The sequence below is a fragment of the Eubalaena glacialis genome, chromosome 19 (assembly GCF_028564815.1).
Source record: "Eubalaena glacialis isolate mEubGla1 chromosome 19, mEubGla1.1.hap2.+ XY, whole genome shotgun sequence".
NCBI classification, from domain to species: domain Eukaryota; kingdom Metazoa; phylum Chordata; class Mammalia; order Artiodactyla; family Balaenidae; genus Eubalaena; species Eubalaena glacialis.
In genome coordinates this window covers 55655489-55672275 of record NC_083734.1, presented here as the reverse complement: position 1 = coordinate 55672275, position 16787 = coordinate 55655489, and the positions used below count along the sequence as shown (strand labels likewise).

General features: G+C 55.0%; 2 protein-coding genes across 3 annotated transcripts; both read right to left on the bottom strand.

The window, feature by feature from the left end:
- Positions 1–45: 45 nt before the first annotated feature.
- On the bottom strand, positions 46–15581 carry ST6GALNAC2 (ST6 N-acetylgalactosaminide alpha-2,6-sialyltransferase 2). 2 transcript variants are annotated; one of them, XM_061174638.1, is made up of 9 exons: positions 15371–15581; positions 11432–11492; positions 8300–8474; positions 7417–7585; positions 6847–6985; positions 5204–5307; positions 3362–3445; positions 1942–2041; positions 46–943 (listed from the first exon to the last, which is right to left on the bottom strand). In XM_061174638.1, the coding sequence occupies exons 1-9, from the start codon at positions 15493–15495 to the stop codon at positions 776–778; spliced, it is 1125 nt and encodes a 374-aa protein (XP_061030621.1). In that variant the 5' UTR covers positions 15496–15581; the 3' UTR covers positions 46–775. The 2 variants fall into 2 exon arrangements, with proteins under 2 accessions (XP_061030621.1, XP_061030622.1); XM_061174639.1 differs by lacking the exon at positions 1942–2041 and having other exon boundaries at positions 786–943.
- Positions 3446–5191, bottom strand: LOC133079320 (uncharacterized). Its single transcript, XM_061174640.1, has one exon. It carries the CDS (start codon positions 4301–4303, stop codon positions 3446–3448), a length of 858 nt encoding a protein of 285 aa, XP_061030623.1. The 5' UTR covers positions 4304–5191.
- Positions 15582–16787: the final 1206 nt, after the last annotated feature.

Sequence of the window (16787 nt, the reverse complement as noted above, 5' to 3'; positions counted from 1 at the left end):
AAAAAAAATAATAATATTAAAAAAAAAAACAGAACCTTCCCGTGGTTCTTGAATTCTGAATTCTTTGTGCTAAACACCCTGCATGATATACTACTTTCCCCAACACACAGACACGATGGTTATCCACCATTTATGCAATTATCTAGTTTCAAATCACATTCTGCCTTTTGTGCTCCCACTTTATCAGGGGGCAGAAGTGAGTCGGTCCTGTTCTCAGCAAGGCTGTTCCGACATGTCCTTGAGTTGAACTGCTTTGGAGTTTGTGTAAAGCTGGACACGCTAGTGGGAGGATTTGGGCTGAGAAGCGTGCGTTTGCTTCTACTGCTGCTTGTTCTTTGTGCACTGAGAGACCCTGAGCCGCTCCACTGACCTCCTGGTCACTCCGTGCCACTACTGTCGTGGGAGTGCTCAGCTACGAAGGATGCGTGCCTCACGCTGGTGAGGGTCAGTCTCCCCTTGAGAGTGTTACCTTCCGCTTTAAAGACAAATCCAGCAGAGAGCAGTCCATTTTTTCTTGGCCAGGGTTGGGATGTCTGCCTCAGACCAGGGGAGAGTCTTCTTGGATGAGCCGAGGACAAGGTGGGGTGTCCCACAAAGAACAGGCTTCAGTGACAGTCACACATCCACTCGGTGTCCTCTGTAGGGAAGAAGAGGGGGAGGGTCGAGGATAGTTGGAGCCCCTCTCAGGCTGAAAAGACCAGAAGGCAGCTTTGGCCACTTGAGGGGCCAAGGGCCTCAGCTCTGCAAAACCACAAAGGTCTTGGGTGCTTCAGGGTCAGCGCTGGTACAGCCAAAGGATGCCAGCCTTGTGCAGGTCCTTCCACAGGGTGGCTTCCAGGGACAGATCATGGTTCACGTAGAATATCAGTGGCTTCTTTATTCGTTCGAAATAGTGGTCAGAAAATTTCTGGTAGTTGCTTGTGATGAATCCATAGGCACTAACCTGGACAAGGACAGTCGTTGAGTTAGCATTTATTGCGCTTCCACTATGTGTAAAGTGACGTGAATTTAGAAAGCCATGTCCCCCGCTTCCCAGCTGCCTTGTGTTGTGTGAAGGTGAGGATAAACAGTTCCCGCCCACACTTGAATGCCCCGAACTGTGCTTTCTGCATTTTCTCACTCAGCCTTACAACAATCTTAGGTAGATATTGTCCCCATTTTACACATGGGGAAACAGGCTCAGAAAGGTAACCAAACATGTGTCCCCCGTCACAAGCTAGTAAGTAGCTGGGCTGGATTTTGAACTCAGGTCTGTGACACCAAAGCTGTGATCATCACTGTGCTCAAGATAGAGGTGGAAAGCCCCTTACCTCCTACTCTAACGGTGACTGCAGGCAAGAGCCTCCTGTTTTAAACGGGGAAAAGGTGACCAGAGTCCAGTGGTGCTTGGCCTCAGTTCTTGTGCTGGCTTCAGTGTGGGTCACTGCCTTTTCTTGAAAACTGCTTCTCAACCTCTGTCTCCGCGCACGTCATGTGGGCGCCACCCCATCGAGAATGTCTCATACAGTGATTTCAGAGATTCCTTGTGTGGAAGGCTGCCCACCTCAGTTCTAGAATGTCCTCACAAAAAGATGTCTCTGCCCACTCTTGTTGAGAAGATTTTGCTTTCACAAGAGCAGTTGGATAAAATGTGTCTTAAATACCATATGGAGCAGCTGCCCTGGGGCAGAAAGAAGCCAGCCCAGGGGCAGGTGGCTGTGATTGGGAAGGCAAGGCTGGCACAGGGGACTGTCCTATAAGGGACCCTGAAGAGCACTTCTTCCATCCCGTTCCCGAGACCAAGATCACTCCTGCAGCTGGGGCATCCTTCCCCCGCAGGATAGAGGCCCAGAGTCCCAGATCTGGGCTAGCAGGCCTCATGTAGGGGATATCATGGATCGAATTAGGTTCCGTTCACACCTATTCTGCTGCTGTGGGCTCCTGAGAGAGAAGACCTCTCACCTGGTCACAGGTATGCAGTGCTGTCAGCAACATGAGGGCTCCAGTACTAGGCATGTATAGGTCTCTGAATTTTGTGTTAATCCACTTGGATTTCAGAAACCTGGAATCAAAAAGAGCCATCAAGACTCAAGACTTTTGGTCTTGCACACTAGCTTGATGGTTGTGCCATTACACCAGTTCGGTTGGAAAACTGCAAAAATTTCCGGTGCTTCTACCCCAACCCATCCCCTATTTGGGAAAAGACCGAATGAACTATATGCAAAAATCTTTGGTTGAAATAACACCTTAGGTAACGGGGTGAGAAAGAGGAACAGGTCCTCCCAAAGGACTGCAGGTGAGAGCCTTCCCCTTCCTCCCACTCTCTAGAAGCCTGAAGCCAGTCTAACTCACCTTTCCTCTCGGCAACACCCTCCTGCACCACAGTGTCTAGGGCATAGGTGGCCTAGTTATTTAGGCGGAGACCTAAGCTTCTACCTCCAGACTTTGGCCAAGCAGGAGCCACGTATGAGGACAGAGCACACAGGTCCTGTGACTGGGGGCACTGGCAAGGTGATGCACGTGTGTGCACACGTACACACATTCGGAGACACCCAGAACAGTCCAAAAGTGAGGCCACAGTATGGTGACCACAGGGCTTGACCTCAGCCCTGGATTCTCATCTAGGCTTTGCCTGGCAAATCGCCTAGCCTCTCAGCCTGGTCTTCCTCTGTTGAGTGGTCTTCAGTTTGCTTCCCAGACCCACCTGCCACCCTTGGCCTGCTCTGTGTCTTAGGACGCCAGCCTGTGGGCTGTAGTAGGGTTTCTCAGCTGCAGCACTACTGTTACTTAGGGCCAGATAGTTCCTTGTTGCAGGGGCTGTCTTGTGCATTGTAGGATGATCAGCAGCAGCCCTGGCTTCTGCCCACTAGTGGCACTCACGCTTTCCTAGTGACAACCAAAAATGTCTCCAGACCAGGACAGTTGACCTGCCTCCTGCTGAGAACCACTGGTAGGAGGGGGGGTGGGGTTTGGGATCTGCAGGCAGATGTTCCCCAGGCTCCTCCCCATGGTCTCCCATGTTTGAGCTGTGTTCAGGCCTGAAAGTGATGACAACTCGGCTTCTACCGGTCCCAATACAGCCCCACATCTATGGTCCCCCCATGCCCGACCTAAGCCTTTCTGAACATTCCTAGTAAGGACACCTGATGAGTTCCCTCTCCATTTTCCATCTACCTTGACTGATAGAACACCACCTCCATCAAGGTATAATATTCAAGTAAAGTAGTAAGCGAAGCAGTATAAGTGCTTGGGGCGTCCTCGTACATGGCCCCCCTGTGGGTTTCATCCTTGGGGGGATAAAGCCGGTGCTGCCGGTGGGTGTGGAGCCGGGGGCGGGGGGGGGGGAGCGGTTCGTCCCAGCACCACCCCTACCCCCACCTACCTCTCTGTCAGGTAGCTGATGAAGTCTGGATGGAGTAGCTTGAATTTGCTGGCGGAGGCTTCTGGTCCAAAATAGGTCTGAGGCCTAGGACCCACGATAGAAGTGGACAGAGCGGCCGGTGCCGTCGTACGGCCCGTTGGGGAGTGAGGAGAGGGGAAAGGCGCCGGGACGGTGGCGGTGTGTGGACCGGTAGGAGCGGGGCTGGGCGTAGTAGCGGGAGAAGGGGGTGTAGAAGGTGGGGGGCAGCACCGTGGGGACCACGTGCGGCTTCCCGCCCACCAGGACCTCCAAGGGTGGGGTGTACGTGAGAGAGGAGGGGGGTGTGAACAGAGCGGGAGGAGTCGGGTAGGAGCAGTTGACCGGGTGGTGGGGAGGGGGTGGGAGGAGAGGGAAGTAGAGAGATGCAGGGGGGGCGCGCTCCCGGTTCTGGGAGGGGCAGGGGAAGGAGCAGGGGAAGCACTGGTTTTGGGGGAGTGGTGAAGTAGGAGGCTGGAAGAAGGGGGGCTCCTTCAGGAAGCGGGGCACATAGGGGGCGATGTAGGGCGGGATGCCCCGAATGGGCCCGATGTAGGAAGCCGAGGGTGCAGGGCTGTGGGACGGGGACTGGGCGCCGGGCACAGGGGGGGTTTGGGAAGAGTTTCGAGAGAGAGATTTTAAGCCAGATTGGGAGGGAGATTTGGAGGTGGGTGGAGTGACGCTTTGGGCAGACCCTCGAGGCTGGACATGAGGGCTAGGGGTCACGGAGGAAGCCCGGGAAGAGGGCTGTGAGGCATTTGGGGTGGCAGGGTGAGAGGGGGGACGGGAGGAAGACCCCCGGGTGGGGGACGGGGAAGGGGCTGAGCCACTGGCGCTGGCGTGGGGCTGCTGGTTGGTGTGGTTGGATCGGGACTGGGTAGGGGACTGGGTAGGGGACGGATTAGGGGGAGGGGAGGGGGAGCTCATTGGTGTTGGGGAGGCTTATGTCCGCCCGATGTCTTTGAGCCAGCCCCCCCAAGAGCCAGTCCTGCCCCGGGTCACAAAGCCTACCCTCATGACCAGCTGCAGCATTGTGAGCTCTTGCAAGGGATTGTTAGGTAATCACCAGGTGGGGGTGGGGCACAGGGCAGGGCTGGTGGAGCCGGCCTGGCCTCTGAGGGCTTAATCCCCAAGGAGGCCTCAGAAGCTGCTCTTTCATGGTGGGTGAGATGTCCTGGGGCCACCGAGATAGGAGGCTGGTCATTGTCACGGGGGTGGCGCAGATTTCTAAGGACCTGACTCAGGGACAAGAAATTGTCTCAGCACCACAGAGAGACGGTTTAGATGAGGCCAGGACATGGTTCAAAAGAGCTGGACACAGGCCTGCTGCCCAGGAAGGTGGGGGAGAAAAGACAGAGGGCCCTTTGTTCCCACTTTGCCGGACACTGGACCCACGTCGCCTGCTCTCCCATTTCATGGGCAGTCTTGGGAGGGTGCCCGCCAAGAGGAATGGAATGGATACTGGCCCCCACTCTTGGTTTCCAGACACAGTGTGCTCAAACAGGACAGCAGAGCCAGCTGTGGACAGGTCCTGCGGCTGCCACTGGCTGGGTGGCTGGGTTGTTTGTGGGGACAGCAGCCTGAAGCTGAGGGGCCAGGCCTGCCTGCTCAGAAAGGAGCCCCTTGAACCTACAGCCCGCCTTGTCAGGAGGGTCCCTGGGGACCAGCAGTGTTACCTAGGCTTTCCTGGGGGTAGGAAAAAAGAGCTTAATCTTCTAATGCTCTGTTGAATTCTTGGGGATTTTCTTGCCGCCTTCACCCACCTTTCCCATCCGACAGTGGACCCTGGGAGCATTACCATGCCCTGCCCCCTGCTTGGCTGCTCACCTGTCCCCTTTATCGGGGCCCTCAGGGACAGGCACACCTAGAATGGCCGATCTCAGCATCACGTAGTCGCGGATGTCTGAGGGGATGAAGATGTAGCGCAGGTCCTGTCGGAGTGACAGAGAAACAGCCGCAGTGGGAACGAGACCACGCCAAGATCCTGCTCAGAGTGGACGGCTCTGCACCCAGTCTGTCTGCCCTGACGGGAGCATTTCCCTTTTATGCCTGTAATTCCCACTTTCAGGTACCCTCGTGGTTTCAGTACTCAAATCCTTTGATACTCTTCCCTTCAAGAAGCGATGCTTAATTGCCATCCCCTTGAGTGTGGGCTGGACTTAGTGACTAATGAACAAAATTTTCCTAATGAGTAGAAAAAAGTGGAAGTAAGGAAGGGTATGTGACCTTGGAAAGTGGGTCATAAAAGGCACTGGAGCTTCCTTGCTCTCTGGGATCGCTCACTCTGGGGGGAGCAAGGGCTGTGAGGGAGCCATCTCAGCTCCGGCCAGAGGCAGGCCTGAGGACTGCAGCCCCTGCCAATCCTGACTGGGAGACCCTGAGCCAAAACCACTCCGCTGAGCTGCTCCTGAATTCCTGACCCATGAAAACTGTGAGGTGATCAGTGCTTGTTGTTTAAAGCTACTAGGTTTGGGGGTAGTTTGTCGTGCAGTTATAGATAATGCCTACAGGTTCTGTGGCTACACCAGGAATGGAGCTGTCCCATTTTGTTCTGTCACGAGCTGAAAGAGGCCTCGGTGCACAGACACTGTGGCTAGGACACCCCTGAATTCCCTGGTCAGAGGAGGAAGCGTCTAGAAACTCAAACCAGTCCTATTGAGCATCCCAGAACCCTTATCCTGGGACCTCCCCGCTGCATGTGGTAACCAGCCCGCTCTAGAAGGGAAGCACTGTGTTACAGCAACTAGCTGTGGTTGAAAGAACCTGGAAGCGGCAGATAGACTCAGATTCCAGTTCTCCTGCTCCGAAGCTGGGGCTCTGGGCATGTCTTCCTCAACTGCTCTGAACCTCAGCTTCCTGCACGGTCTGCTGTGAGCCCTCAGGAGGGCACACATCATTCTTCTAGTGGGCAGCGTGAGAAATGGAAACAACCCTAGCACTGCGGTCAGAGGGGCCTGGATTTTGATGATTCTGGCTGGGTGGTGGCCTTGGACACACTGCCCTCTGGAAAGGGGCTGCTGTGATGCCTGTATCCGGGGCTGGGAAGGGGGGAGGCACTCAGTAAATACCCTCCCACTGTGTGTAGCCTGAGCTCTGGGTTGGGGGGAGTCTGGATTTGAATCCAGCCCCACTGCTGCTTTACTGACTGAAGGGGCCCTGAGCCTTAGTCTCCTCACCAGTAAGAGAAGGCTGGCGTGGCCTCTGTAAGTGCCTGGCACTCCATAAGCTTTCAGTCAATATTATCCATTCGTGTTCCACCCCAGAGTTGTCCTGAGCCACCTGAAACCACAGGGTGCCCCTGCCCAGATCCGCCCCTTCAGTGGCTCCATTGCGGGGGCCCAAGACCCTGGCACAGCCTCTCTATGCCCTGGGCTGGGGCTTGGGAACCCTGTGGCCCACCCCTCAGACGCGGGTTGGGAAACAGTGGCACCGACTGTCAGTGACAACGGTGTGCCCATCAGCGGCCTCACCTGTCCCTGCGGCACAGAGGTGAAGCCCAGGTTTGAGTAGGAGATGAGGGAGTTCTTCATTGTGTTTACAGTGAAACCGTAGAAGGAGGTCTTGGTGCCCACGTCATTCTCAAAGCCTTTGATCACAGCACCATTGAGTCTGGTCCAAACAGAGGCCCATCAGCCTGCTTGTGGCTACACGATGCTGCGTGTTTACTTCCATCCCCAGGGGGCCTCACCTGTCCCTGTTCCATCCCCAGGGTTCTGTCACTCCCTCTGCCCACAGCAGCCCCAGTGCCCGGTCACTAGCCCTATCCCCACAACTCGGGACCTGAAGGGATGCCTTGTGAAGTGGACAAAGCTGACCCTGGCAGCTCCTTCCTCCTGGGTCCCCTTAGCCGACCACACCCTCACTCATCTTCAGGGCCTGTTTCTGTAATGCCTTTGTCCGTGCCTGTCTGCCCATTAAAACTGCTGAGCTGCCTGAGGCCACTGCTGCCTTGGCCCCTGCCCTCACCTGTGATGCTCCCCCGGGGGCTGGCTGGGGACCAGCTCCTCTCCTGCTTCCTCCCTGGCCCCTGCCCCACATACCTGAACACGTAGTCATGGGCATCGATGTTCTGACCCTGGCGGGAACCATTCAGAATGCCTCCGTTACCCACCACGGCACACCGGATGCAGCCCGGAAGCAGCTCCCTGGAGACGGTAAACAGCCTGGTGCTCTCAGAGCCATTCAGGAGGCTCAGGGTGGAGGCGATGGCTGTGGGTGTGGGACAGGGTGGGGCACCACGAGGGGTCACATGGGTCATTGGGGCCTTCCCAAGACTTCCTGGCTCCCCACCTGCCCGAGGCCTGACACCAGCCCCTCTCCAGAGGCACAGAGGGTGGAGGACAATGAAATGCCAGTGGGAAGAGGGTGGTGGGGCAGGGGGTTTGGCTGTGCCCTCAATCATCTCAAGCACTCAGATACCAGTCCTCCCAGGACCGTGTGTATTCCCAAAGAAAATAATCAGAGGCATGGTGGGGTGGGGGGCAGATTTAACGTGGAGGGGGCTCTGGGCGGTTTCCCACAGCAGCAACCATCCGCAGGCTGTTTGAGACCCCACAGCCGCTGTCCTTGGCCACCTTTGGACACTGGCATCTTTCACACCAGGGAAGCCCCAGGATGGTGAGAGCCGCTTGCAGGGGCAGCCAGGGCCGTCTCCTGGACCCTGTGGTGCTTGTAGAGATGGTTGGGAGGGGGGGGGGAAGTGAAAGCTTATGGAGTGCCAGCCCAGTGCATAGAGAGGCTGTGCCAGGGTCTGTGCCAGGGAGGTCAGGAGTTGCACAGCAGGGGTGTCGAGCCCTGAGGCCCGCCTGGGAGCAAGAGGCAGGGGGTCCACATCTTGGTGCTGTGAGGGAGGAGAGGCCCATTCTGCACCAAGGCCAAAAGCAGGAGCAATGGACTAGTTGAGGCCAGAGGGCTGCAGGTTACCTTGGCTGGAGAGCCCCTGCCAGCCATAGGGGGCTTTGTGCCGGCTCAGGCTGTCCCAGAGCTCCTGGGTGAAGAGGTTCCCTGACAGCAGCACTGGAATGGAGAGATCAAACAGATCCCGGAAGTGAGGGTGCCGTCGAATGGCGAGATAAAGTGGGTGTCGACAGGGCAGGTTCTGTGGGTGAGAAGAGAAGAGGGCTGTTTCTGGGGGTTGGGGTGGGTAGGAGTCACCAGAGGGCTGGGAGGAAGTGCTGCCCTTCTCTCTCCAGACTTGGGCAACCCCCAGATCTGCAGGCCCAGGTGGCCTGTAGTGCAGCAGCCCAGTGGGGGTGAGAGAGCTTTCTGGATTTACCCTGCCCAGCCCTTCTCCTGGATTCCACATCTCTCGGGCCTGATGGCTCTGGCCTCCTACAACTTCACCTCACACTTGGGGGGAACTTTGAGGCATTTTCCCACAAATGGGTAAGACCTGCCTGCCCTGTGGTGGAGGAGGTCTAGCCTGGGCTTAGGAATCCGTCAGCCTGGATCCAAATCCCAGCTCTGGCAGTCCTTGCCGTAGGATTCACGTGGAACGGGCTGCTGGGAAGATTTATGACATGTTTCTGCCAGCCGGTGCCTATACTGAATTGAAGAGTGTCCCCTCCCCCAATTCATGTCTGCCCAGAACCTCAGAATGTGACCTTATTTGGAAATAGGGTGTTTGCAGATGTAATTAGTAAGATGAGGTCATACTGTGTTAAGGTGGGCCCTAAATTCAATGAGTGGTATCCTTATAAGAAGGCATGTGCTGATGGGAGCAGAGATTGAGTGATGCAGTTACAAGCCAAGAAACACCTGGAGCCTCCAGACGCTGGAAGAGGCCAGGAGGGATTCTTCCCTAGAGCCTTCAGAGGGAGGCTGGCCCTGCTGACACCTTGATTTCAGACATCTGCCCTCTAGAACGGTGAGAGAATCCATTTCTCTTGTTTTAAGCCACCCAGTTTGTGGTAGTTTGTTCCAGCTGCCATAGAAAGCCCTCCAGGGCCTCTGCACACAGCGACCTTGAAGGAGGGCAGTGTACCAAAAAGGCCTCAGCTCCATCTACCTGCAGCCCCCATGTCAGAATCCTGAACAGCCTGGGCTTGGGTGGAGCTGTTCTTCCCACTGAAGGGGGCTCTTTGTTAAGCCGTTGGTTTGATCAAAGGACAATGCAGGAAAGAGCCGTACAGTCATTTCTGCTATTATGTGACATATGAGTGCCTAAAAACCATTATGCAAAATTGTGCAACCAAAACCACAGGGCTTTTGGGAAAAGGGATTAGCAGCGCAACACTCAAAAACTTGATCAGTGATGCATAAAATAAGGAAGAACGTAGGTAAGATAGAAGCAGTTTTACACACATTCGCTGGTTAAGAAATATATAAGTACTACTGAAAATACGGCACTTGACCTTGGAAAAGACTTGACATTTGCTTGGGGATGTGGGTGTCAGAAGGGTGGCAGCTTGGGAGTTTTCGTGAAGTGGTGGAAAGCCGGTTATAACATATGCGCTGAAGCAGATGGCTATCTGAAGTGTGCGTGTGTGTGCCTTTTGTGTATTCCTACATGGCTCCCTTTGGTTGAGTGTGGTTTTTCTGCATTTACCAGTGTCCTTGCTGACAAAATCACTGATAAACACACACGAAATTTGGATTATGCTCATATTGTTTACTAATATAGCAATCTTTATGGAACAAATTCATGTTTTCAAAGCAAGCATTAAGCCGAACTGACAGCACTAATTTCACTACTATTCGGTTTATCATAGGGATGTTTTCCAGGGCCTTCTTTACGAGGCTCCAAGAGAAAAATCTTCAGGTCTCTGTATCTGGAAAGGCTGCACTTTCCTTGGGCAACTGGCTTGCTTTTTATCTCATGGACAGGGTGGCAAACTTTCCTTCTTTGCTGTGGCCACTAGGAAGCTAAGAGCTGGATATACAGCCCATCTCTTACACCCGGTGGCATATTTTTCATGCACTTATCTGACGTTGTCTACTTTTCCTCCCTTTATTTTTCCTTTACCTGCTTCTTCATTTTATTCTTCTTCTTTTTTTTTTTTTTTGCCGTGTCATATGTGTCCGAAAGCCACCTCAAATCCTTTTTTTAAACGAGGTGGGGAAATATGTCAATTAGCACCAAGCAGCTCAAGGTGAAAAGGACTTTAGGAAAAGTAAAGGTGACCTGACCAAGCGCTTATAAGACCCTTGAGGCCTCTCTTCAGCCCGCTGGCCAAATGTCCACCCGGCCTCTGTTCTCAGGAAGGGGTCCCCATCACCTGCCCAGGGCTGCTTACTCTGTCTCTGACCGCTCAGCAGTCACTAAGTCTTGCATGGGGTGAAATCTTGCTCCCTGAGGCTTCAGTTAACAATTTCCAGTCTCTCGGGCATTAAAAACAACTCTTAAACCTGAATCAAGCCAGAATCACCCAGTCATCACCCCTCCCAACCGCAGCACGCAGAGGGGGAGAGGCCGTATTGCTCAGTGGTTCAGAGCCAGGCTCTGGGGTCGAATGAGAGGCTCGAACCCCTGTACCACCTCTTCTCCATGAGTGACCTTAGCCTTTCTGCGCCTCATTTTACTCATCTGTAAAACTGCCTCACAGGCTTACAATGAGGCTTAAGTGAGAGAACTCACGTAAAATGCTTGAGACGGCCTTTCAGGCCACAGTCAGCGTGATCTGTTACAGAGCAGGGCCCGGAAGTTCTCAAACATCTTCCCAGGGCTTGGTGTTTACTTCATGGTGAGCAGTTTAAATGTGACTTTTACAGTAAAAAGACATTTTGAGGAGTAGAATGTAAAAGTCACAGGACTTTGAAAGATAAATCAAGACTTCCCAGAACTTTTCAGCTGGCTACACCCCAAGGAGTAAATATGGAGTCACCCTTCTCTGCTGTTGGGGTGCAGGGAACCCCAGTGGTCGGGTCTGAGGAGCCCTGACTGGCTGGCCGCTCAGTTCTGTGCTTCCTTTGGGGGAATGGTGGGGGGGTGGGTTCCAGAGTGCTCCCGCCCAGCAGGCTCATGAGAGTGTTCTCATTCGTGCTTTTCTTTCCCCTTTTCCCTGAGTGCTAACTTGAGAATGTGAGAAACCACCACAGGGTAGCTGGCCCCAGTACCTTTCTCGTCCTAGAATTCGATGCCTTGGGTCCAAAGAAAGCTCGAGACGATGTGATGTTCCTGGGGGAGAAGGCAGAAGTAAAGCAGGGGTCTCACCTGCCCCTGGAACCTGCTGTCTAGCTCTGTTAGCTCTGGGGGCTGACAGTCCATCAGGGTCTGATTGTTTCTTCTGTGCTGTGATTCTTGCCCATCTCTCTCTCTTTGGGCACACAAAATACTGTCCTATTATTATGTTCTACCCAGAAACCAAGAAATAAAGAAGCCCCTTGGCAAGCGGCTGAAATGTGGCGTGTATAGGAACAGTGAGGTGGTGGTTAAGAGACGAAAATATAAAATAGGAAAGATTGCCAGCCCCCTGGGACTGTGACCATCTGAGGGGTCTCCCTGCCAAAAGGCCCCAGAAACAGGTGTTAGATCCCAGGTGCCTTGGGCACCCTTCACCTGGTGAAGGGCATGGGTCTGAAGCCTGACTCCGTGGATTTGTATCCCAGGATCTCTGGAAGCTACTGAACTTCTCGGAACCTCAGTCTGTGTGTCTGTTCAGCTGGGATAATCATATAGGTGTGAAGATGATCACATTGAGACAGGCTGGGACCTGGGGGCCTTTGCTGCAGTGCTTGCACGTGGACAAACGACCCCTTGAGCCACAGAATGCAAAGAAACTATAAGGGACTAAAAATAGCTGGGTGCATGTGCAATTGGGGCAAATTATGAACAACAAGATACAAAAAGACCAAAAACTCAGCAAAAGCGGGGTGTCCAGCAAAAGCAGGATACTGCACATGTACCCTGCACAGGGTACCACCAAGGGGGTGGGCAGACCACCTAAGCCACCCCTCTGGCCCAACCCCTGGACCCATTCCTACTGTCACCCAGTATAAGGAACCAACTTGCTCCTCCCCCCCACCCAGGGAGCAAGCAAGGGAACCTGTTACTTGTTTTCGCTTCCCCCTACTGCAGCAGGGGCCCCAATAAAGCCTTGCCTGAATTGTTGGGAGGTGCAAACACAGAATCTATGTTATCTTACATAAAAAGTGTCCTCTAAATATTAGCTATTGTTACCTAAAGGGCAAAGGGAAAGGACCTTGTGACAGCCTCTATGACACTGTCCCTTGTGGAGGGAGGTAAGGGGCTAAGTTACTGGCCCACCCCACCTCCCGGGTGCTAGGTGGTCCCTGCACCAGGGCAGAGGACAAACACAAAGGAAGGAATAGGAGCCCCTATCCATTCAAGAGGGTGGTCAGGCTACTCCCAGACTCCTACCCCCTCCCCTATAGCCACCAGGGAGCAGGTGGGGAGGATTTTTGGATCAGCGGTTTTTTTGTGTGTGTGTGTTTTTTTTTAAATATTTTAACTTATGTATTTACTTGGCTGTGCTGGGTCTTAGTTGCGGCATGCGAACTCTTAGTTGCAGCATGTGGGATCTAGTTCCCTGACCAGGGATCGAACCCAGGCCCCATGCATTGGGAGCGCGGAGTCTTAGCCACTGGACCACCAGGGAAGTCCCGGATCAGCGGTTTTGAGGGAAACAAAGGCCTCTTGCTTCTAGGTGCCAAGACAGCTTGAGCCACAAGGGAGCCTGTGACCTGCCTGCCTTCAGGTTTGTGAAAGACCATGGAGGAGCAGGCCAGGAAAAGCAGGGTGATCCCTTCCCCCACCTGTCCCTTTTGCCCCAGACGGGCCGCCCACATAATCCTGTAGTTCCTCTTTGAGGAACTGGGACTGTGGTGCTCAGCCTAGGTGGCCTTTGAGAATCCTAGGGAGCTTGTGAAAGGCACCGGTGCCCCACCCCTGAGCTCAGACCTGATTGTTCTGGGCCTCAGGTGATCCAACTCCCCCTCCCCCACTCACCCCTCCCTCCCCAGTGATTCTAACACGCAGCCAGGCTTGGAACCTGATGGAGGAACTGCTGAATTGGTGGAATAGAGACAGAAGGGACAGAGCTGTGGGGCGGGGATGGGGAGCCCCCCAATTCAGTTTTGCTGCTCTGAATTGCCCCAGCCTCAGGGAGGCCTGCTTCTCTCTCCAGAGTACCCCTTATGCTCACAGACTTCCCCCAGCCCCTCCCACTCCGGAATCCATGGGCATTTACACACCAGCCTGGGAGCTGGGAAGGAGTGGGGAAGGGGCCAGCCCAGCTCACCCGCACCCCTATGGAAAGTTTAACCAGCCCGAGGAGAAAGGAGGTCGATGTGCAGTTTTTCATAAAACTAAATTTACTCAACTTAGATCATATTCTTAGGAATTCTTCGCCCTAAAATAGCCTTTTCTTTTACAAAATAATGTTGACAGTAGATGGTAACTGGCAGATAACTGGCGTCCTGTAGCTATCCTCACGCCCTCCTCCAGAAAAAAACAAGTCTAGAAATCCCAAGCCCAGGAACTACTGATTCAGATTCTTCTGTGAGTAAATTCCTGAACCGATTCCACTCTCCAACCTGCAAGGAGAGCCCCGTCTCGGGTGTGGTAGGCCTGGTCCCAGGGCCTTGCTTCCCTGGACTCTCCACTGTAGCCAGCCAGGTAGGTCCGTTTTTGGTCCCCAGTTGGGGAGGTCGCACAGCCTGCTGTCCCCGCCCAGATTTCCATCCCACCTGCCACCCTGCTTATCCACCTCTTACCGAGACTGAGTCTGGACCTGGCCCCTGGGGTTTAGTTACAGCACAGACATCACCAAAACAACAAGGATATGGACAGGTTCTTGGGTTGTACTAGATTTTTAAAAGATGAAAGATCTTTAAAAAAAGCTTTGTTGAGGCGTAATGGATGTTCAGCAAACCTCATATTTAGAGTGGTATTACTTTCAACAGATGTTCAAATGTGTTTCAAAACATCCTTACATAAAACTGACAAGGATCCCCTTTCTTAGATACCCTCAATATTCTCAGTCCTTCTCCTTATGCAATTTCTGACTCCAGGGAGATGAAGTAACTTCAGGTTTTGCCTGCTAGAGCACCTTTTGTTCTAAAGGGACTGGACTCGTAATCAGTGGCAAGGGTGTTTCATATTGTTTTGCATCTTTGGGTGCCCTCTGACATTGTTTCCTGAGAGCACACACTAATTTTGATTTCATTCCCTTATCCCTGGAGCAAGGTTTAGTAAGGACTGTGCCGGTGGGAAAGCGCTGGGAAGGGAAAGCCAGGCCCCGGAGGCCTCAGAAATCCAGACTCTGGGCACAGCTCGGCCCACCTTCCAGAAGTAAAGCTAAATCCTTTTGAGCCTTCTTCAGTAACTGGAACCATCACCTACCAAAGGCAGGCTCTCAGATTTCTCCTCCTGGGGCACAAATGAAAGAAAGGTGCCCAGGGTCGGCGAAAGGGAGCGGAGCGCAGGAGGAGGCTCAGGGAGGGGAACTTGGATGGAGCCCAGGATGGGCCCCTGTTCACCGATCGCGCCCGATTGCGCCCAGACGGTGCTTATCAAAATAAGAAACGGAGCAGAGAGCCGGGAGTTAAGGGAGCCGGGCGCGGGGAGGGCGGGGACCACAGCTAGAGGGAGAGGCGACCCGCCGCAGCCCGGCTGAGGAGCCCGGCCAAGTCGGAACCGGGAGACTTGGATCCCTGCCCCCAAGGAGAGCCTGAAAAAAACGTGACGTTAGCGAGGGACAATGGGTGGCAAAAACGGGACTGTTTTTAAAAGATTCAGGTGTCCTAGCCAAATCTGGACAATAGAAAGGGTTTCTACTCAGGGCCGGAGGGAAGTAAGCATAAGGCTGTCGGGAGCGGATCGCCGGTGCGCAAGGGGCGAAGCTCCTCTCGGACCCCGGCAGAGGCTGTGGGGCCCCGGCAGCACGAGTTTAACGCCGGGGTGGAGGCTCTGGGGACAAAGGGCCGCAGCCCGAGTGCCCGCGGCAAGCCACTCCGGAGGGCGGCCCAGCCCTGAGCTGGGCGCCCTGCGCGTCCCCTGCGCGCTCCGGACAGGTCCCGCGTGGCAGCCCATACCTGGCTCCGGTCAGGGGCCCCGGGTACGACTTCACCGCCGAGGAGTACAGGGCGACGAGGATCCCCGAGCAGACAACCGCGAACAGGAGCAGCAGCCAGAAGAGCGGGCCGCGCGGGAGCCCCATGCAGCCCCGGCCCGCGGGCGTCCCGTCGGCCGCAGTCCCGGGCGGAGGGGAGAGGCCCGGGTGGGCCGGGCCGGACTCCCGGAGTCGGCTGCCCGGCCCCGCCCCGCCGCTCACCCTTCTGCCCGCGCCGCGCCTCCGGACGTCGCCGCACCCTCGGGGCCTGCGCGACGGGTCCCAGAGGGGAGAATGAAGCGCCGGCGCCGGGAACTGCCCTCGCCCCGCCGGCGCCCAGCCCGGGGACACCGCGAGCCGCGGTTGGGCAGGGCGCTTCCCGGTACCTTCAAGGGCGGGCGCGCGCGGTCCGGGGGCTGCGGGACGCGGGGAGACGCCGCCACCTGCCGCGTGGGCTGCGCACTGCGCCCTCGGGGGCCCCGGCTCGCGGCTTCCCGACGCCCGAGGCCCATGGGAAGGGCGGCGAGGATGGAGGAGCAAACCCTGACAGCTCAGACCCTGGGTGGAGCTGGAGGGGGTGAGGTAGGGGGCCTGCCGGGGTGGGACGGGTGGGGGAGCTGGGGCTGTTCATCCCCCTCATTTGGTGACTGGCCGGGGCCTTCAATCGCACTTCGTTCCTGTTACAAACCGAGGCCAACCTGGAGATCTCAGCAGTCCAGAGACACCTGAAGGGTGTAGCAGGGGATCCGGTGTCAGCAGGAAGGGCTGGGGAAGCTCGGGCACTCGTGCTCTGGAAGCAGAGCCCTTCCAGGGAGTGAACAGTAGGTGACACAGTGTATTCTCCAGTGGGCCACGTCCTGGCCTCAGAAACCTGTGAAATACCCCAGACAACCCACCCCCCCCCCCCGCCCCAACTATCAGAACCTGCAATGACAGGGACCTTGTCCCTTTCCACCGGCTTTCTGCTCTCCCCTGTTCTTCATGTATGGGAGCAGGTCTGGGTGCAGCAACAGGTATCTGTCCAATTGCAGAGCTTCCCGGAAAGCTTCCTGGGACCTCTGCTCGTGGGCGGGAATGGGTCCTTCAGGCTCAGTTCTCACAATTTAAAAAAATGCTGCACCTTGCCACCCTGCTGATGGACACTACTTAGAATTGATGGTTTCAAGTCTTTTCCTTTAATCTTTATGGTTTTCAATCGCCAAAATCCCTGTGCATGTTACTTATCCCTTGATCAGCACCTTCTCCCATTTCTTCAGTGGTTGGTAAAACATCAGACATCTCTCTAAGCCCCCCAATTGCAAACCTATCCCTCTCTCTCGTGACAGCCTCACCTCCTTCATGAAGAAGGGGAATCACTATTGCATACATACGAACGAGTCACCTACATACAAACAAGTTCT

Bases quoted from the DNA above. Each gene is read 5' to 3' on its own strand.
- LOC133079320 (XM_061174640.1), bottom strand. From the start codon at position 4,303: ATGAGCTCCCCCTCCCCTCCCCCTAATCCGTCCCCTACCCAGTCCCCT.
- ST6GALNAC2 (XM_061174638.1), bottom strand. From the start codon at position 15,495: ATGGGGCTCCCGCGCGGCCCGCTCTTCTGGCTGCTGCTCCTGTTCGCG. The intron at 7,586-8,299 runs GTAACCTGCAGC...CCACACCCACAG, and splicing joins GCAGGGGCTCTCCAGCCAAG to CCATCGCCTCCACCCTGAGC. The intron at 5,308-6,846 runs GTGAGGCCGCTG...TCACTCCGACAG, and splicing joins CCTCTGTGCCGCAGGGACAG to GACCTGCGCTACATCTTCAT.